The sequence below is a fragment of the Perissodus microlepis genome, chromosome 14 (assembly GCF_051167445.1).
Source record: "Perissodus microlepis isolate ML-2025 ecotype Zambia chromosome 14, ASM5116744v1, whole genome shotgun sequence".
Classification (NCBI taxonomy): domain Eukaryota; kingdom Metazoa; phylum Chordata; class Actinopteri; order Cichliformes; family Cichlidae; genus Perissodus; species Perissodus microlepis.
The window spans coordinates 22,943,582-22,966,107 of record NC_140474.1 but is presented as its reverse complement, the minus strand read 5'-3'; the positions used below and the strand labels follow the sequence as shown (position 1 = coordinate 22,966,107).

General features: G+C 38.6%; 1 protein-coding gene across 1 annotated transcript; it reads left to right on the top strand.

Annotated features, from left to right (window-relative positions):
- Nucleotides 1-543: 543 nt before the first annotated feature.
- On the top strand, nt 544-4,064 carry smtla (somatolactin alpha). The gene is made up of 4 exons (XM_084950553.1): nt 544-693; nt 1,854-1,967; nt 2,921-3,100; nt 3,729-4,064. The coding sequence occupies exons 1-4, from the start codon at nt 559-561 to the stop codon at nt 3,921-3,923; spliced, it is 624 nt and encodes a 207-aa protein (XP_084806679.1). The 5' UTR covers nt 544-558; the 3' UTR covers nt 3,924-4,064.
- Nucleotides 4,065-22,526: the final 18,462 nt, after the last annotated feature.

Here is a 22,526-nt window from a genome sequence, read left to right as displayed (position 1 = left end):
TTTGTTTGTTGTAGAGCCTTTTTTCACTGATTTTAGAAAATATTCGAATAAAAAGACTCTGGACATCAGATTTTCTTGAGCTATAAGCCACCATCATTCAAATGAAGAACAAAGCTATTTGGGAATACAATGTGTCCCATCTCGGTATTATGCATGAGAAAAGAAATGTCTTGGTTTGGGATGACCGGTATCTTTTTACAACAACCTACGCAAGACTCAAATGTCTTTTTCTTTATTCATGGCCTGATCAGGCTTTATAAAGAAGTCAGCATAACACAATAGCAAGAAAAACTTGAAGACGACAGATAGAATGGGCATGACTGGTAATGTATAAAAAAAAAAAGCCCCAATTTTTTGTAATTTTCTTTTCTGCTTTTCTTTGTAATTGCATTGATAGAAATGTATAAAATATATATAAATAACATATTTGATATATAAATGCTCATATTTGTTTTTACTTGTTAACGTTTGTTCCATCTGTATATACCATATGCGTCTTCAGTCATCCAGCGAGGTGTGTGGGGTCTACTGCTCTGGCCCTATATTCTTACTGTAAGCATGCCACTAGACTGTAAAGAAGAGCCGGGCAGCCTTACTCGCTGCCCCTCCATCTCACAAGAGAAACTTCTTGACAGAGTCATCCATCATGCTGAGCTCATCTACCGTGTCTCAGAAGAATCGTGTTCTTTATTTGTGAGTAACTCCAAAATAAATCTTTGCTCTTTCACTTTTTTAATGTAAAAAAAAAACCAAGCAAACAAAACAAAACAAAAAAAAAACCAAACTAGTTTTGATTGTTCACCAGTGCTTCTGTATTCACTCTCATTTGCTCTAAATCACTTCTCACACTAAGATGACTTAATGCAGAATTATTTTGTCACTAGAAAGAGACTGTAATCTCAGAAAATACCCCCCCCCCCCTCTCTCCATATATATATATATATATGGAGAGAGAGAGAGAGAGAAAGAGAGAGATGAATGCAAAACAAGCACTTTGAAAAGCAGTGCTATAAAAACATAGCCCTAGGCAAAGGCCACAGTGATAGCAATGCAATGTTTTTTTTTTCATTTGAAAAGAAGTTTGCTATTACTTTTTATACAGAACATAAGTGCAATAAAACTAAGACATCAAGGTGGGAATGATACTATTTATTTGCATGTCAGAGGTAAAAAGCCATTGCTCACCAGTAAACATCTTAGTCCTTTAAATCTACATTTTTTGATAATTTGGTAAATGTGAAGCTTTGAACTTTGTTGGCTGTTTGACGATAATGCCAGACCTGTGAAACTTTTAGATACTGAGTATTCGTTGCATGACCATTCCCACACTGCCAGTGTTCAGAGCAATCTTCTCTCTCTTCTGAGTAAAAGATATATTTAACTGAAGAAGCAGGCCTACAATGGGGTAATACGTCTGTGATAATGATATACTGCAACAGTAAAAGCACAGGTTTGGCACTCTGTTAAATATCCTCCACTTTGTGGCTGCACAGTCAAAATGATCTTTGAAATGAGACTTTTCTAAAAATATGCTGCACAGGATCTACAGCGAAGAGTTTGCTAGAGAACAAAATGTCTCTGTGGGGTTTTCTCTTGTGGTAAAGATTTTGTCATTGCTTTCCTGATTGATCTTTTTATATAAATGGTTGAATATCTGTTACCCCTTCTTCTGTAGACAGTAGTTCTTAGGGGTTAGGATTAGGCCGTAACTATTTTGTCATACTGGCTGAAAACAAACCGAATTCAAAAGCAAATATAGAAGGTAATACTGGGGTGTATGCCTATCATGTGAAAATTAAACAGCACCTCTCTTTCTTTCTTTCTTTTTTACCACCATTTCTGCATGGCTACAGGAAGAGATGTTCATCCCACTCCCTTTGCGACTTCAGAGTAACCAGGCTGGCTTTGCATGTATCACCAAAACATTACCGATCCCCAGCTCCAAAAGTGAAATTGAACAGATATCTGTAAGTACACTATGGCTGAATACCACTGTTGTTTCTTTTTTTTTTTTCTTTGCTAACATCATAATGTGTAAAAACTGCTTTTATTTGCTTGTTCACGCCTTTGCTTTTATGTATTGATGCATATATATTACGTGCTTATAGAGGCGCTTGCATGTTTTTGTGGATTTGAATGGATTCAACAATCTGTCTGCTTCTTGCACATATGTGAGTGAGAGTGTGGAGGATTTGGAGTGTTGTTAATGCATTATTAGTGTTGTTGCACATGCACATCCTTGAGCTCAGTTAAGCCTCCCCTTCTTTTGCAGTTTGATACATTATGTGATGTTTGCAGTAATTGCATTACAAGAGGTTTTGACTGCTGTCTAGCTAACTATTTAAGACAAATACCAGCTTGGTCAGTAGGGTGGAAACTAGACTGAGCTGCTTAGCAGGCCTGTGAAGGGTGAATTGGCTGTTCTGCAATAATCACCCTTCAACTAACAAAGGCCATAGTATATAGCAGCAATTTCTTCACAGGATCATTTTTAGCAGTATTGAAACTGCTGGTTAAAAGTTATGTCATCACATAACAGTAAATGTGATCTTTGAAACAGCATATACTGCAACCTCCCATTTTATGAGTAATTTATCCTCTGCTCTTTCTGTTGGAATATTGCCTGCTCTGCCATTTAATGGCCATTTGTATGGTGGTCATTTGCACATACTTTAGACTCTCTTCTGCTTAGGGAGATTTAAGGAGGCTCACATGCCATTTCAGGCTACTTTTGTTGCTGAATGGTTTGTAGTTAATGATCCATTTGATAAAAGAAGTACTATATATATATATATATACACACACACACACACATATATATACATACATATACATACATACATATATATATGTATGTATATATATATATATATATATATATATTCTTTGAGGCAGACTGTAAAGCATTTCTGTCCTGCAGGATAAATGGTTGCTCCACTCTGTGCTGATGCTGGTTCAGTCATGGATCGAGCCCTTGGTCTACCTGCAGACGACACTGGATCGCTACGATCATGCTCCTGAAATGCTGGTCAACAAGACAAAATGGGTTTCTGAGAAACTGGTCAGTCTGGAGCAAGGGGTGGTTGCCCTCATTAAGAAGGTGGGTCAAATCACATATCACTCACACACAAGGTTATTTTTTTAAATCCCTGAGGAATTTATATAGGGATTAATAAATATATAGGTAAATAAAGATATATATGCTGGGGTCTATGCTCTATGCAAAGATTCCCCTGAGACAATCCAGTACATAACAGCAGGGTGCAAGATTGCATTATGACATAACCAAGCTGCTGGAGTAATCCACATTAACATCATGCAGAGTAGGGCCTGGAAGTCCCAAAGTAAGAATGACCAAGCTAAGATCCTGTGGGACTTCCAGATAAACACAGACCAACTGGTGATAGTAGTGGTGGACAAGCAAAGGAAGCAGGCCATAGTGATGGATGAAGCTATATCAAATGATAGCAACATCAGGAGAAAGGAACACTAGAAGCTTCAGAAATTCCAAGGTAGAGGAGAAGATGTGGACAGAAAAGGAAACAGTGGTCCTGGTGGTAATCTGAGCACTCAGGGCAGCAACCCTCAAGCTGGCCGAGTGGCTCCAGCAGATCCCAGGAATGACACCTACGATCTCTGTCCAGAAGAGCGCAATCTTCAAAACAATCATTTTCTTATACCGTTTTGTTTGTCTTTTTTCTGACTATTTCTATATGCTTGCTACACAGATGTTGGATGAGGGGACATTTACTACAACCTACAATGAACAAGGCCTATTTCAGTATGATACTCTGCCAGATATGCTGGAATCTGTTATGAGAGACTATACCTTACTCAGCTGCTTTAAAAAGGATGCTCATAAGATGGAGACTTTCCTCAAGCTTCTTAAGTGTCGTCAAGCTGACAAACACAACTGTGCATAAAATATAAACTGCAGCTAATAAATAATACAGTGCTTAGCTTTAAATTAATTCTTAAGGTTGGTAGTGTGCACTTCAAGATATGACCATGCCTTAGGCGAATCAACCTTGCTTGTAATGCAGTGCATTCCTTATTGATTGTTTTGGAACACCTTCACACAAAAGTAGATGTAATGCTTTGCCCTTTCTTCAACATACTGCATTTTATATTCTTTCCCTGCTTAGTTGGTATTTTAACCTTGCAAAGGAAAGAGAGAGCAAACTCCCAAAAGATTATTTGTGTGTCGAGTTGTCAAAAAAATCTGCATATCCTGCCATTGATTTCCATTTCCTTTGTTCCTGACTGGGGTTTCTATTCTTTGCTGGGTCTCGCAGTGTTGTGACTATTCTCACAGCCCCTAGAGTACTGAGTGAAACTCTCGTTTTTTTAATGGAGCTGGTTTTACTTCTGAATTAGAGAAATGAAACACTTTCACCAAAGATGGGAGTCAAACAGAGAGCAATCACTATTAAAAAAAGAGAGAGAGATTTTTGATTAGCAAAAGAGCGGATGAGACGGAGACAAAATAAATAACAGTCGAATTGAAAGCTGGCGCTCTTGAAGGAGACAGAAATTATTCTGTGCCTAAATGTGTATAATTTAACATGGATCTAACATATATAAAAAATGTGCCTTATTCACTTCAATTGTTCTGGGAATAAAACATTGAAATGTATATTCTTAGACGTTATGAATCCAGAGAATAAAGATTACCTTTCTCTTGTGAACAAAAGAACCCGATAGTGTACTGTCATAGCTTTTCTGCTGTTCATTTAAGAAACCAATAAAGCAAGACAAAAAGCATAAAAAAAACATTGTTTTTAATGTGGTCGTTTGTGTGCTATTTTTTTGAGAGAGTGCATTAGACGTGGATGTGTGGCTCATCGGTTTTTACAGTCAATTCCCTGTTATGCCTCTCTTTCTGTCTTAACCCGATGGCCACGCTTCAGCATGTAAAACTCAGTCATTCACTCATGAGGCATCAGTGTAGCGTGCTCGTTCTAGCTGGGTCCAAATGTAAAACTGCACCACAAAACTCAAAAATACATTGCACGTGCCATTTCCTCCACATAAAATGGTACTCAAGAAGGAAGATTTGTACCTCGTATATTTCCATCTGTGTGCATTGAGGAAAAGTCAAGTCAGAATTTATGGAGGAAAAAAAATAGATCATACAGAGCATAAAACAAATTGATCTGGTCCCTTCTTTATTTAAAACATTTTGTTAATTGTTGGCTTAAATAGCTACTGTTGCATGTGATGCTGTAGAACTGGTGAAATTTATTTCAGCCTGTTAATAACGCAGCCGACATACCATTTTCCATCTGTGAATCTTTGTCTCGTTCCTGATTGCCACCAATTCCAGCCAAAGCCTGTGTGGCCCAAAATAGACAGTGCTCATCCCTTGTAGCCTTGAAGAAGAAGCAGTGGAGGGCAGCAGAGGAGATAAACCTCTTGTTGTTGCCCTCATCCTTTCCTTTCTTTCTTTTTTCCCCCTTTTTTTATTTTACCTCTGCCTGTTACCTTTGCTTTTAACTTAAAATCTTGCATGACCTCTTTCTTTTTTCCATTTAGTCTTTCTGTTTTTTGTTCTGTTCTTGATTGCAGAACAGATACTAACTCACTGCCTTTTATCAACTTCTCAGATTGTTTCAGGCCCTCAGAGTCTCTGGATTCCAGAATGCTGTTATATTAATTTCCATGATTAACAACTTGTGGTGCAAAACACATTTTATGTGCAAACTGTAATTAATGCTTATTGAGAATTAAATATCCATCCGTGGCTAAAGAGAAGAGTTGAGTCAAACTACTTTAGACATATGTGACAAAAGGAGCATGTACGTTTCCACCTTTGTGCCAGTATAAACCATTTTAGCCATGAATGTGCACCGATGCTGCCGGCTGTTTGGTTTCATTACATAACTTTCGCTGCTTGAGTTTGATTGAAAATGGACACTTTGTCTGGGTGCACAGTGTATGGAACTCAAGGCCGCCTTGAGATGGCAACGGTCAAAGGTATGTCATCCAATCAGTAGTTTCTCCATTTGAATCCCATTTAGCTGAAATTAACAGTTGGAGCTCAACTCATTCAAATCTTAATAGCATCTTTATCAACATTTGATGAGTTCCAACTTATTCATGTGGCATTTAGAACATTGAAGAATGTTTAGATCCCTTTTTCTGTGGCCAGTATGTGTAGCTCATTTCTGAAATCAAGTTTCTGCATCATGCCAACAGTCCAGTTCTATGAAGAAATAAAATGATTAAAAAAGTATAATTTCTAAATGCCTGTTGCAAGACTTTTAAACCCTTTGAGTATAACCAAAACTATTTTCTTCAGAAAGCTTTTGGTTCATTTCAAATCTGTTGTGATGGTGTACACAAGAAAAACTGCACACTATGCCCTGTCCAAATATTTATGGGCCTGCCTGCTAGTGTATGCTATTAGTAGACACAGCCAAGTAGAGTTCAGATTACTAGCCAGAATTTATTCTGGACAGCAAGAAAAAATATTAATAATAAATAAATAAAATTTAATCCAAACCACATTTGGAGGTTGTTTGAAATGCAATTCTAAGGCTGCTTCTTGGCCTGTATGCTTTAACCACTCAGACTTCAGTGTGTCTTTTTTTATCACTCTCAATGAGGCATGCAATAGCAATGTTAAATGTAGATTTTTTTAAAGTCCTTAGCAGAGTCTAAGATGCTTCTAGTAGTGGACTATGTAAAACAATCTGGAGAATAATAAGCAGTAGACGGAGAGATAACTTACAAAAGCCAGTTTCCAATAGACACTTGCACCAGACTGCTGCTCAATATATCAATGTAATTTACACCTTTTCTGACTTGAGTAACAAAACTGTGAAATATGTCTTTTCCCCACTCAGTTCTACAAAATTCATTATGGAATAATTAATTTTTTATTGTTTCGATCAAATCCAAATTTCAAAATCTAGACTAATTTCAATAAGGAAAGCTTGTTTGGAAGAACTGAAAATGATTTCTTGACGTACAGGATTTAATTAATAACCTATTTGGTAATAAGACTCCAATGAACCATCATAGCGATGGCAATGACAGCAATGACAGGGATTAGGATGTGGTTTCGGCAGTCTATGTGGATGCTGGTAGTTGTGAAGATGAAGGTTGAGGGTAAGGCAGTGATGGGAATGAAGAGGTGGGTTGCACGAACTGTCTGAAAGGCAGCATGAAAGAAGAGCACTGAGATTTGCAACACACAAAACAGAGGCTGATTGGGTCATAGAAGGCAGGCAAGAAAATGACTGGACAGTAATAATGTCAGTATTGAGTTTCACAATGTGGGAAAGAGGAAATGATTCAATCTTCCGTTTCAGATACAGTGTTCACTTCAATTCAGAGAATGTTATGTGAAGAATAGACAGATGAGCGATTACAGAATTTCCTTATAGAACTATTTCAGCTTCATTTCATTTCAGTTTTTAAAAAAAGATTAAAATATACTATTCACAATATAAACTGCAGCTACATTTCCTCCAGGCAGCCCTGGTTTCGATCGAGTGGCTGTAGTCTTTACAAAAGCTGTGTGCTTGTATTTTTCAAATGAAGGTGTGGACTATTTTGCAGAATGATTGGCTGTTAGCAACATACTGGAAAAGACTGGTGAATTGACTTATCTGGACAAAAGTGTTCTGAAATATTCTGAAACATTTTCTTGCTCTCCCATAGCCTTTTTCATGGAAAAAAGGCAGGCTGTAACTAAAAAATGATATTGATTTGTTTGAAAGCTGGTGGTTCTGCTGAGTAAGGCTCATCTGTTCCATCACCACCATCTGTGGGGGTATATGGCATGGAGAGTACCAAGTGAGCCTTGGTGATGTGTGTAAGGCACATGAACAGCTTGTGCATGACCAAAAACTAGATCCTGAGCCGCCAACTCTTTTCATATTGCAGTACCAGCAGACATTACATTTGTTTCTCAGCTACTTCTTCAGCTTATATTATGATGTGCTGCTTTTATTTATTTATTGTTTTTTTTCTTGGAGGGCCCTCAGAAAAACTGACATGTCACATGTAATAACATCTAGAGGTTGAAACATCCATCAGTTAATATTGCTGCAATGCATCACAAGCCCCTCCCCCCATTTTTACTATGTATTTATTTATTATGTGGGTGTGTGCATGCCCTCGCCTGTATGTACATTTGTGAAGATATGTAGGTGATCTTTCTAATATTCACACCCCTAAAAGGCCAGGACAATGCACCACTATGAGACCCAAAAACCAAACATTTAACCAAGGATGAATATACAAGCACAGACAACACCAGGCAGTGTGGTGGACTCTGCCGTGAGGAGACATCCACTCCCATCAAAATCACCCAAATCTGAGTTCAAATTTCCTAACGAAGAGTGCTGATGAGGTGATTCCTGTTATTCCTGATATTACATTAATCCTACTTAATCGACCATCCTTATTATAAGGATTTGTTTATTAAAAAAACAAACAAACACACATTTTATAAAGTGTACATGAAAATATAAGCATACACATATAAGCAGAAGTTACTAATCTTGAGCAAAATCCATACATTTATCACACAGTCATTATATTACATAAACCAGCTCAGTTTTCCTCCATCGAGATTAAGACAACAAAACAAGTGTAATTTCCATAGTTTTATATTGTTGATTCTGTCTTTTCCACTCCAAAACACTAGAGGGCAGTAGTGCTCTGTCATAGAGGTTTTCTTAGTCAGTAGATTTACGTTTTGAACGATTGTGCATTTTATGGTATTGCGCATTATATGCAAATTCAGACAAGGAAAAAATTAAACTAATTAAAATTCCCACTTTATTTGGGACCATGGCAACCAAAGTAACAACGTTTACTGCTTTTAAGTAATCACTGTTTGTTCTTTTTTTTTCATAAGATAGCAAAGAAACCAGCCTTACATTCTTCCAGGTAAGATTCTTTACCTTTAAGTGTAAAAACCCTTAGAACTGTTTTGTTTGTTTGTTTGCTTGTTTAAATCTGAGATGAGGATTTTTCCACAAGCATTTTCTTTTCTTTTTTAAACTCGTCTCAGGTTTTCTCTTAACACTTTCGTGTCCTCTAATATAATGCCTGCTTTTCCATCCTCGGTGACCATATCAGAAGATGTAAATCAGTCAGTGGCTGCCAATAGTGAATCAGGTGTCAGCATAGAGAGGTGGTGTCATGCCGTGTGGGTGGATGTCGAAGCAGGATGTGGTAAAGGGGGCCTAGTGTCAGCAATGTCAGGTTCAGCTTCCTGTGGCCTAATCACTTCAGCATGGGGGCTCAGAGGAGATTGGGTAGACCCTGTTTTCCTCTCCAGGACCGAGTCCAAAGCCTCACCTTGTTTGGCTCCCGACAACACCCAAGTAATCATGGGCGAGGAAAAACCTTGTGGCCCCCACCTACTTCTCAAGATCTGAGGCCATAAATATTTAGGATTGGCTGTAAGTAGTAAGAGAAGGTAGGGGATCACAGAAGGGAGAGAAAGATGTTAGAGAAGGGGAAAGAAGGGCATAGGGATGAAGGGAGGGGTGTTGTGCCGGGGTGATTTCACAGTCTAACTATTATAACCCGAGGAAAGGAAATCTAGACTGCTGGGATGCATAAGTGGAGCAGAGGAGACAGAAAAGGAGAGACGACGAAAGGAGCCTGAAATGTAAAAAAAAAAAATTACCGAAAGCAGGTAAAGAGAGGAAAAAGAGGCAGTCTGTCTGAAATTTGTCAACCACATAGAAAAGGAAAGTGTAAGAGAAATGAGAGGGAATATACAATCGAAATGACCATGATGTGAGAGCAGCTCTTAAGTGTGACATGCAGGAAAGTAGGTTGAATCTAGAGAGAAAATGAATGACTGGAAGGCAGGTACACGGCTAGAGGAGTTAAGGCTGAGAAGTTGTGTTGGCTTGATATGAAACCGAGACTCGAAGTATGAAATCCTTGAGCCTCGAATGGCTCAGCTGGCTCCCACACTGTTGTTCTACTTTCATTTATGGCTCAAAATGACGGCTTGGAGAGACCTAAAACAGTCTCACAGCCACTGTGTGATCTCCATGTAGTAACAGCTCAGTGCTTCTCCGCCGTTCTCATTTTCTCTGCTGTAATAGTGTTCCTAGGCGGTAACTTAAACTTGTCACTAAAATGGTCTGCTTTTTCATTTATACAAAAATAGGGAAAACAGAAAGAAGAGGAGGAATGTCTTCTCTTTGCATCTTCCCTTTGCATCTCAGCTGCTCAAGATGAGTACAGATCTTAAGCAGGAATACTTTGGATGTTGTACACAAGTACAAGTGCCTTTAAATTACAAAATTTGAGTTAATGTCTACAAATGTTCACACCACAGAAAACTAATGGGAATTGGTCCTCAAACAAAACAGGCAGGCTACTGATCCTGAGCTCAGTACACCTATAGGTTGTGTATATGCAGTTTAAAAAAGCAGAAGTTGCGTTTTTTAAATTTTTTTTTTAATTATATATACATTATTCCATAACAAAACTTAGAGGAAGGAAGCACATCCATAGAAAAGTGAATCAAACTTTAAACCTTTTGTTTTTATTTGCTCAAGCATTAAATCAGTGCATCATTATGCATTATGCTTTCTTGTGCAGACACAAAGGGAGAAGCTGGCAGATATTACACCATGAGGAAATTAGCTGAATACTTTGGAGACTGTTCAGAGACAGGCTGATGCCATGTGAGCTCTGTGGGGAAGCGCCCATCAGTCGTCCCAAACTCGTCTCTCCGCTGAAGCAGAGAATCACAGATCTGTTGTCCTACTGAGCTTTCCAAAGTTGTGAAGACATGGAGAAAATGTGTGCTAAAAATAAAAAAAAGCTCCGGACAAAAAGCTAAAAAGTTCACTTTTACACTAAACTTTGTCACAGGTGCTATTGGAGGTAATTAGTGCGTGCTGCTATAAGATGCAAAGTTTTGGTTGTCCATCTGCTGCAGAAAATTGCTCCTGAGATTCACTGAATAGTCTTACGTGGGCAAGGAATCGACATCATGCAGACTCTGTACTAAAGATAGTTCAGAGTGCGGGTGCATCAAACAGATTTTATTTTCACATTCACCTCAGTTAGGCGTCGCATTAATCTGGAGTTATGTTTTTTATCTTAGTGGCATAAATACTCAGATTTTGACTCTCTTTAGCTGGGCTTTTGTTCTCAATAAATCCTAAGGGAAAATCCTAGCACTTTAGCTCCACTGTACTCACTGTCTGTTTGGTGTAGAGCAGGTAGTGCAAAGAAGATTATTAGACGTTTTTCACAGACTGAAAATTATCTGAAAAACTTCAATGAGCCTGCTGAGGACACAGTCAGGAAATGGCTCTCACACAGTGAAGAGAATATAACTACACACCTCTTTTCAGGTAATAAGGTTGACGTGGTTTAATATTCCAGTTCTTCATCTTCAGTGTTCTCGCCTTTGTATACTTAATTCTAAGAATGAAGGCAGCAGTTCTGTTCAGGCTTCAGCACAGAAAAGCTGATTGTAATGGAAGTTCACAGTTTCTGTTATAAAGGCACTGCGATGCTCCGAGTCACTTCCACTCATCAGCTTACCGTGGATATAATGAGAGACGAAGGGAAAACATCTGAGAGGACTGCATCTAGACCAGCGGCTGTGGAACAAACACCCTCACTTTCAGAAAAATGAAGAAGGCAGACAGATGCCAAAAGAAGCTGAGCTTAAATCAGTGCAATTTCCTCCCTTCATGTCTCTGGCCAAAAGGACCTTTGAGAGTTTTCTACCTCTTTTCCTTTTTTTCCCTTTTTTTTGGGGAAAAAAAACAAAAAACCCTGCTTTGAGATATACTGTAAATCACAATGCACAGGGAGGGGCTGAGCTAGTAAGAGAAAAGGGAGGCCTGTGGAAACACATTTATTATTTTCCTGCCAGTGTGCGTCTGCTTATGTTTTTCTTAGATCAAGACACAGCCCTAAAAAATCTGGTGCATTTCCTTCACTTCAGGAAGCACTTTCATAACTTCAAATATAATAATTTCCTTTTTGGAAAGACGCAGAGGATTATCCGTGTGTATTTGGATTTCATTTATCCGTTTTCTTACCCTGAAAGAAAAGGATTGAAGAAAAAAGGGGGAGCTCCCATACAGTTAATGGTTGGACCTCTGGCCTCTGATCCTAAATAGGTTTTGATAGGTGTGGTGAATTCAGTTTCAGCTCAGGGATTATGATTTACCGCCTCTCTGGTTTGGCTCCAGGAAAGCAGCACTCACATCCTCTGCCTATTTTCCTGTTTGTTTTGCCTCCCCGTGATGGCAGAAATAGTGAATATAAATGGCGTGCCGAAGAAATCCCTCCCTTCTCTGACATATGGCACTATAAAGAAGAAAGACTGAATTTTATTTGAAATGGAAGCGCAATCCATTTCAAATACACTAAAGTGCATTGATGAAAATCTAAAAGATTTGTATGGCACGCCAAAACTCGAAGAGTTGAACACTGAAGTGTCCTAAAGATTATTCGTGTTTCTCTATCAGAAGTGCTAGAAGTGTTGGAACAAGGCTGGCTGGTAAAGACGCTTTGTTTGATCACATTGATTGTTTTAATTCTACATAGCAAGCTTAAATGTTTTGCTAACTTTGTAGCTTTTATGTTTGTCCATTAGCAGATTTGGACTCTACTTTTAGCATTTTATATAGTCCTCATATTTGCCCTTCATGTACCTGCTTCAGACCCTGTCAGAAGAATCGGCTACCAGGTGAATTAATGACACCGTGTGTTTGAAACACTGATGTGATTTTTATTTAAATAAGGAAATAAACCTACCAAAACCACAAAAATAAACCATATTTATAATTATTATGATTTCCCTTACTTCAATAATGACACAAAGTGTCTTGTTTACAGGGAATCGTGTTTTTAGTTTTAGTTTGGAATCTCCTCAGTTATGAAGTACAGCCAAAATATGTGCAACAAGAATAACTTTTGCCAATCCATCCAAGACGTCTTGAATTACAGTGTTCACTTATCATGCCCCCCACCACCCCGTACTTTCTCACATTTGAGGCTTTCCCCCATAATCTCTGTAGCTGGCCAACTATTTATGCAGTTTTGGATCAACAGACCAAGAGAGTGTTTTTATTTTCATGTGACAGACTGAGGTCAGATACTTTTTGAGAATAATAGCAGAGTGAAATGAAAGGGCCCGTTTTATGAATAGAGGCATTACATCAGCTTATGCATCAGAAGCATTTGGCTGTTGTGAAACAAACGTTTGAGATAGCATAAGGTAAGAGAAGATCTGAATGGAGGCAGAATGAAGTAAGGACAAATTTACTTAGAAAAGTGCAAAACAGGACGAACAACCTTGGAAATGTATGTGGTGTATATCCAATTCAATTCAATGGTATTTCTATAGTCCCAAATCACAACAACAGTTGCCTCAATGTGCTTTACATTGTAAAGACCCTACAATAATACAAAGAAAAAAGAGAAAACTCCAACAGTCATATGACCCCCTATGAGCAAGTGCATTCGTGACCAGTGGGCCAGAAAAACTAACTTTTAACAATATATATGCCCTGCTGAACTGAGGACAAGGCTTACACAAATATGTGCAGAACATTGCTTATTTATGTTTGCTTATTTATACTTATTGTTTGCAGATTAGACATTTGACACTCCTGTCTCCGATAAGCTGACAATAAGCCAGCTAAACTACAACAACAGCTGATCATAACCTAACATTATGCCAGCTAATGTTGGGCTCCAGAGACCCCAAACTCACACTTTCACTCTGATAAACACTGTTTTTATTCATTTTAAGTGCCTGCGTCCAGTAATGTTAGAGCCGCCTCAATGATGGTTCACTGTTTTAACTAACAGTGGCTAACAGCAACTAACTAACAGTGGCAAAAATAGCAGTACTTGCAAACAGAAACATATCTTTAACAACTCGCCCTACATATTCACAGCTGAGAATAAGAATGGACTGACAACCTACTACAAACATTACACATAAAAGATTATGCTCTTCAGTCTACACATTGTTACTTTAAAGAAATCCATATTCTGTGCTAAAATCATTAAATACACCTGCTAGTGTTTCCATTTAGTTCCTGCAATATTTTTACTTTTGTATGAAAAAATGCCAGTATTTCTGAAGCAGGAGGCTATACTTTCAACACTTAGCAGGTACACAAAACAATAATTGGAATTTCTGAATCTATCTTGCAAGTTTGTCTTGAAGCCAGAGAAGTTTTCTCTCTAATAACACACTTATTTCCTCGCCATTCTCCCCACAGAGAAAACTTGATGAGAAATAAGTCGAGTGTAGTATTACAGCCTCATCTAATGGAAACATTATTGGGATGTGATACAGCAGAAACAGCAGCATTCAGCAGCATTTCCAAGAATCCATTTCAAAGCTCAGTTTACTCCTAATCTAGAGATAATCCTTGTCAGTCAAGAGGCGCCCCATTCACCGAATGAGAGCATGACCAGTCATTGTTAAATTTTACAGCTTTATCATCTATTTATTGGAGAAGTCATGAGAATATTGTGACAATGATGAATAAAAAATTCCAACTGAAGTCATATATTATGAACTAAGTCGAGTAGCTAAACTCATGGCTTACGGTAACAAGGCTAAACAAATATAAACACCTCCTAAAGGCTGCATGCTGGAAATGCATTTGCAGTAATAATTCTCATAGAAAATATTTAAAAAGAAGTTATTGAATAATGGTAAAACTGTCAAGCAGCTCTTCTTCACTTCTCCTTGTGTCTCCTTAAAAACATTTAAAATAAGCATAGCATTACTGTAGACTGGATTTTTATATATGCTGCATATTTGTAAATCATCCTAACTGGAATAAGAGAGAGGTTGACAAAATGAAACAAGACTGTAGAAAGGTGGGGCATTGTGATTTTGAAAGTGTTTGTGTGGACGTGGACAGGATGTGAACAAAGTTGCCCACAGTGTGTTCATGTGCATGTGCCTGCCTCCATGTCTGACTGTAAATCTGACATGGAGTGATGGCAAATTGTGCAGCCACACCATATGCAAGTTTAGCAGCTTCTGCTGCAGTATAGCGTACTGTTTAGTATACATCTAAAATTCTTCAGTGGCATGTCAGAACTATGGACATATACAGTAAGTGTCCAGTATATTTGATCCTATACAGCTTTAAAGCTGTATAAAAATTAAACTTCTGCTTCAACGGATTTTGAAAGCTCACCAGTGGAAGTTATGGTTTCATGCTCCTCTATTCTTTATACCTACATACAACAATCAAACAAAGAAAAAAATGCCAGCTTTGTGCAGTGGCAAATGCCACAGCTGATTCTATTAGATCATTAGCAGCACATCCTATACCTTTTAGGAACTCCAAAGCAGTGCGATTACAAAATTACATGGAGCTCATGCATTTACATTGCAAGTTGACAATAACCTATTATCAAAATGAGACATAATAAAATATTATTTAAATCTGCAAAGAAATTAAATGAAATATAAAAATCTCCACTTTGAACTGGCGCAGCTTGTGACCTTGCTCAGGCCAGGCAAAGCTTCCATGGTCCCTCACTTGTTTTTCTTGTCTACTATTTTTATTTTTTTTTCATTTTTATCCCAAATGTTATCCCTCTGCCCTGTCCTATTGTTCCAGCGACACAGTGTGAACACAGGTTCTTGGATTCCCATTCAGTGAGGCGAAGGACAGCATTCCAACTCCTTGCCAAGACACCTTATCTGTGCCTGGCAGCCTGCAGACAGGAAAGAGCAGTAAGTGTGAGGGGGGAGGGGGGGGGGGTGGCTGGGGAGGGCAAAGGCTAGAGGACACAAATGGAAAAATACAAAAAAATACTTGGTGGAAGATGCACAGTACAGGTGAAAAATATTAAAAAAGAAAATATAAAGTTATATGCAGAACACCATGTTTGAATATTTGGATTGGTTTATTCAGCTTAGTTGCATTTGTTGCTGGATAAAATTATACAGCAGATTACACATTAATGAAGCAAAGTGGAAAAAAGATGAACAACATGTGCTGGCACAATGGCAAAGTATGGAGTAAGGGTGCAAAATACTGAGCTGAAACTTACACAGTTGTGAGGCAGCATACACACATACATGTACTGCACTGTAAGCAAAACAGCTGTCCCAGTGTCCTGTTCCACACTGCTTACATTAAAATCAATGACAATTGTACGTGTTCTGTAAGCTGGTGGACTGAACTAAAAGCACCATTCTTTAGTTTTGTTCTTGCTTTGGCAATTTCAAAACAATGTTGCTGCCAAGTGGTGACTTTTAAAAGGTAAATATCTTATTATAGGTACAAAAACAAGCTCTTGTTTGGCACTGGCATGATTCACTGGTTCCCTCTGTTTAAAAGTGATAGGGGGGATTTATTTGACTTTCCAATTCTGTGCTGATGTCTTCCTCTTGTTTGTTTTTCTTCGCTTTGTTGCTGAAGCATAACTTGACTTTAAATTGATTTTTAGGTGAGAACATTGAAAGTTCACAATTTTGCTTTAGCGCAAGCTTCGAATTGTTTAATTGTGTGTGTGCATGTGTGTGTACATAGGTAACAAAGGACAAAAAAGGCAAAATCTTATTATTTTTGAATGAGTTTTCCATGAATTAAGGGGACCAGCTTTATGGATCACATGAAATAATTCTGATTCAATTTCCACATTAATATTGTATTTTTTATTGGAATTGCTGAAACTATCTGAAATTACCTGATGCAACTCACTACCAATTCTGGTTTTGATTTGCTCTCTGTTTGTTGTGCTGTGAGTAGTGAATTATGGATACCAATCTGTGGCATCAAGACAAATCGTTTATTGCAAATCACACACCGGCTTACTGCATAATACTGTATACATCACTGTGTTGAGCCACCGATTTCTTTAATTTTGTTTCCAGGGAGCCAGACCTTCTTATCATTTTAAGGTGGCCCTGAAAATCAGTTCTCCAGGGTTTCTGAAGGTATTCCAAGTTGTTGTTTTTTAATATTGGCTGCTTTTTTCATTCAGGAACTTTGAGGAATGTGTTTTTGTTTGTTTGTTAACCCACTTAACTCTGACCTAGGATTCATTTAAGCATAGAAAATGAAGTAAGGGATGAATTAGTGTTGTGTCTACACATAAAAGATAGAAAAAAGCTATCTTAAATTGCATCTTTAGGTTTTTTGTTAATAGCAGTTTGTCGCAAAAATACAGTTTGTTTTTTCGAACATACGAAAAAAAAGATAAAACAATTTGACAGAAAAGAGCACATACTGGACAAGCATAACAGCTACAGCAAATGAAGAGTGTATGTAAGTCACGTCCTTAAAAAACAGGAAATAAATCCAGCAAAAACCTGACACGGGACCTAAGAGATGCATCTGGCCCTTCAGTTGATCCATCTACTGTTCACTGAAGCCTCATCAGAAATGGTCTCAGTGGAAGGTTGGCTGTCAAGAAGCCATTCTTAAGAAAGGGAAACATGCCAGATTACACAAGAACTGGACTCAAAATCAGTGGCAACATGTCTGATAGAGGGATATATCCAATTTTGTAATTTTTGGTCAATGTGTGCCGAGGAGGCCGTGAGAGAGTTCCAACACTGTGTGTCTACAGCCATCTGTAACACACTGGAGTTTCTCTAATGGTTTTGGGGTACATTTGAGCCAAATTGATGGAATTATGAACACAGAAAAAAATATTGTCAGATTTTGATCCACCATGCTCTACCATCTGGAAAGTGTCTAATTGGCAACAGCTTAATGTTTCTGCATGACAATGATCCCAAACACACTGTCAATGCAGCAAAACATACCTGAATAGACAACACTACCGGTCAACGACTGGATTCTCCAGAGCAAGAATCTCAATGTGACTGAATCAGTGTGAGATCATCTTAACAGAAAATGGAACAGAAGGCAGCAAACATCCAAAGAATTGCTTTGGATGTCCTTCAGGAAGAATGAAGAACTATTCCTGAAGACTGAAGAAATTTTTCCTAAGAGAGTTCAAAAGGTCCCTTTTGTAAGACTTATTTGTAAGACCTACTTTATACTGGTACACATTCTGAACCACATGTCCAAATCATGGTTGAGGTGTAAAACTTCATGTATTTGAAAAAAAAAGAAAGAAAATAAAGTATGAAATACAGTTACCTACAGAAGCTTGACTGCTTCATCTAGTGTATCATCCTAAGTGCAAAACTTCAATTAATGTCAGCGGACTGAGCTCTAGTTGCTCGATTGACATACTGTTCCTATTCCACTGTATGCTGTAGGCACACAGTTTAGAGAAGCACTGCAGGAAACTATCCACATTTTGAGTCACAGACATCCTTTGAGCTTACTGTATATCAAGGGCAGGAAGGCCATCAAAAGGCCTTAAGTAACCCCAGTGTTTCCCACTTGACAGTGGATATTCTGACTCAAATCCCTTCCCACACTAATGTGAACCACATCCTCAGGAAATGTTTCAGTAATAATAAAAAATGAAGTGAAACAACATAAATAGCATATTTTGTTTTGTTTTTGCTTTGTTTTGTTTTCTCTGGAGTAAGCTGAAGGACATAATCTGGAACAACACTGTAGTGTTTTTTTCTTCCCCTGTGATTTTTCAGGTGTTCCATTTATCCATCTATTGATGATTACCTATTAAGTTTTCCACGCCACCTGAGCACAGGGATGGTGTGTTGCAAAAACTCTGAAGTTAATATACTGAGTCAAAAACTAGAACTGTCATATAAGATTTAGCATTCATATTTATATGTTAGTGATTAACAACACTGCAGTTAGAGCTGCAATCATTATTACTTTTTTATTTATATGTGTTCATGTGCATGTGTTAAACTCATAAAGGGGAAAAACAGAGTGAGAAGAGAGAAAGAAAACAGGTTTGAGAATCATTAGAGCCAGAGAGTGTGATGGTGAAATCTAGTATCCAGCTGGTTTTGCACCATCTGCTGTGCTAATGCACTGATACATCATCATGCAAGTGCGAAGAAAATAATTATGAACCTCAAACACTCCATTTGTAGTTACTGCAAACGTCCACTAGATGACAGTCATGTTCCTTTAATGCTCTCTGCTTCAAAGAAAAAAAATGACTTGAAAGATGGGCTGTGTGTGTGTGTGTGTGTGTGTGTGTGTGTGTGTGTGTGTGTGTGTGTGTGTGTGTGTGTGTGTGACAGAGAGAGAGGGAGGGAGACTGTTTTAGATGGTCCTTAAAAATTTCAGTTTATTGCTGTTTAATTTCTTCTCTTAGTTTTTTTTCCTGTTGTTGTTTCATTGTTTTTTTCCGTTAGATTGGCATTTTACCAAACAGTATCAAAGACCTGAGCTCTGAATAACACATAAACACTAATGTTTGAACCAAGTCTGCTTAAGCTCTGGTTCTTGTGTAACAGAGGTGTCCAACTCCAGTACTTGGGAGCTACTGTCTTGCAGCTTTTAGATGCATCCCTACTCCAAGGCAGCTGAATCAAATGGTTGGATTACCTCTTCAGCATGCCATCAAGTTTGGGAAAAGCCTGATAACAAGCCATTCATTTGATTCAGGTTTATCGGAACAAGATGCATCTAAAAGCTGAAGGACAGTAGCTCTCGAGGATTGGAGTTTGACACCCCTGATGTATAAGATTACTAGCAGTTTGTCCAACAGTGTGACACTACTGGTAAAAAGTTTTATTTGTTTTGTTTTTTTGCTTAAAACTCTGAGGCTCTAAAGGCACTTGTGCTCAAATTAAATTGTGCAATCTTTAACTCTGTAATTACTCAACTTACCTAAGGTATTACAAAGTTAGATTTTTAAATCACCTTTTAGAATGACTTTATTCAATCAGTTCATCTGACAACAGAGCTCACTGCAGGTAGAAGGGGCATCCAGCCAGCAGACTGCAAACGTGCTCTCTCTGCTCAACCATAAGTTCCGTTATAGGAGTAACTGTGGTTCAGCGGTGGTACCATGGTGGTCCATGAGCAGCTATGGACTGCAAGTTGTCAAATGGGGGCAGTGTCAAAAATATGTGGTACAGTCGGTCTGTGGGACACAGACTCATACTCGTGCTGTCGTTGGCCTGTTAGCCAGCCATTTGTTGTAAAATTTAAAGAAAAGAAGAGAAACCTTACATTAAAAACAATGAAGTATCCACTGCAGCCAATGTTCATGCTCTATATATTTATTTTTGATGGGTTTTTTTTCACACTTCTCCCATTCCCAGTAAACTCTGCTGTCGGTTCCTTTCCTGGTTTGGCCCACTAGTCGACCAATCACAGTTTACATTATTTTGGCATCGTGCAATTTGCATTTGGAATTTTGGAGGACTCCACGGGAGCGTATTTGTGTTGGTTGAAAACTCTTCGCTGTATGCAAACACATATGCACATTTATGAATGAAGAATTACATGAAAACTGTGAATGGATCAAAGAGAAACACGTTGCAAAGCACTCTGTAGAACACTGAAGGTTAGAAAGTCTGATAAAATTATCCTTTCTTATCAGACAGGATGGGTTAAGATCAGATAGGTTTTAAGAAAGTAGGGGTCAATGCTGCATATTTGCCATTTCCTTTCCTTCCCTCTGTCCTTCCTTCCTTCCTTCCTTCCTTCCTTCCTTCCTTCTTTGCTTCCTTCCTTCCTTTCACACTTTCTCTTACCCTGCTGCTCTTTCTCTCAGTGGGACCTCGTGCAGACTCTACCCAAACACTGCCCCGTTGTTTAGGGCTGGGCAAGCTCTCTGCCTGACCACTCCCTGGACCTAATCGTCTCAGAGTTCTTTCCAAATTGCAACTACTGATAAACAGAGTTGGCTGATGGGGACAAGTGATTGTGCAGGCCATAGCTGGCAGTATCTGGCATCAGCCTAATTGTCACAAACAATTTGTCTCATTTCTTTACTCTTGCTAGTATGATTCCACTGAGCACACTTGGGGAGCAAACCAGTTATGAGTATGCTCATTTGGGACTACTTTGAAGTGTTCTCTAGTGTTTCTCAAGAATCCCCCCCACCCACCCCGCCCAATCTTAGCAGTCTGCATTTTGGGATTGTGTTTAAACAGAGTCCATTTAGAGTTATTTTGATTCATCATCGGAGATGGAGGGGAAAATATTTAGTGAGCAAGACACAAAATGTAATGTCTGCTCTTGTTTCCCTTGGATTCTGCATGCAAACTCTTTTCATTTCACTAAATAAATAAGTTTCATTTATGCATTTTCATCATGGAAAAATAAATTTACATTCCTGCCAGTGAATGACTGCACATCTGGGAACTCAGTGAAACTTTATCCTATTATACGCTCTCACCCATCCCTGATCAGGTAAGTTCCTTGCTAAAGGGTAAATGCCAACGGGTACATTGCCATGACTCAAGAATTTTTCCTACTGCCAGGCTAAACCGACAACATTCAGTCACAAACCCGTTGTTCAGCCTTTTAAACTGCCATGATCCTCTATTTAGAAGTATATGAGCCCCGCAGTTTCACAAGGCCTTGTTTTCCCCAGATGTGAATTTAAACAAGTATGCAACATGAGAGTTAAATGTGGCTTTCAGAGTTAGTACTGGTGCGCATATTCTTGAGGTAAATGTTTTTTAAAAAAGGGAACAAAAACCTTTCAGCATGTCTTTCTAGGTATGTTGTGGGTGGGTGCATATGTGTAAGTGAGTGATGGGCTGAAGATGATTAAAGGGAGGAAGTCATGACCTTGTTTGCTCCTCTTCCCTCCTGAGTTATAACCTCAGCCAAGCCCAAATCATCCCTGTGCAGAAAAGAAAGAGGAAATGACCCAACTCAAAAAGGAAGTGCTGCAAGGTGACCAGTAGCAGTCTACAGGGAGGTGGGGATGGTATGCTCTCATTGTTGTGTGTGTGCGCACATGTGGCAGAGAGCCCTTGATTTGTGTTGGCCCACCTTTGGTTCTGCTAAACCACTGTTTCAGCAGTTTGGGGCAGGAAACAGCTGTGGAGAGTGAGGCTAAGGTAACAGTCTGCACACAGCCGTTTGAGGGTTTTCAGTGCACTGCTCGCCAATATCAATCAAATTGCATGAAGCTTAGCTTTTACTGAGCTGGAAACCCACAGACTTTTAGCACATTCACACAAACACAGGCTTCAGCACACTGTCAGTAATGCTAGAGTATAAGATGATGGTTGAATTTTTTTTTTTTTGGAAAGTCATCGTTTTCATCTTAGCGAGTGAAAAATTGGCACTGATGTTTTATTTATGTATTTGTGTCATGTTTTGAAGTTGAGAGCCTCCTGAATGAGCACCCAAGCATCCATATCGAGCAGATGAAGAGTAAAAGTAACATGAGGATAAATGCAGACTTTAGTGACACAAGGACAGAGTCATCGGAATATTTTGAGCTTCACAGCTTGCGAGGAAGACGTGTCACTTTATGGGTAAATTAGTCACACCCCTCGCACAGCCAGCCACATCACCACAATCAACTGGGTGGCTTTTCTGTGGAATTTTGGCCTTGACAGTTAACATGTCTGCCACTAATGAAAACCATAATTTTCTACTGCTGTGTGTGTGCGCATATATATATATATGCATATGTATCTGTATGAAATGGAT

Coding starts and splice junctions, on each gene's coding strand:
- smtla (XM_084950553.1), top strand. CDS start 559: ATGCCACTAGACTGTAAAGAAGAGCCGGGCAGCCTTACTCGCTGCCCC. Junction 694..1,853: donor AAGAATCGTGTTCTTTATTT/GTGAGTAACTCC, acceptor GCATGGCTACAG/GAAGAGATGTTCATCCCACT. Junction 3,101..3,728: donor TGGTTGCCCTCATTAAGAAG/GTGGGTCAAATC, acceptor CTTGCTACACAG/ATGTTGGATGAGGGGACATT.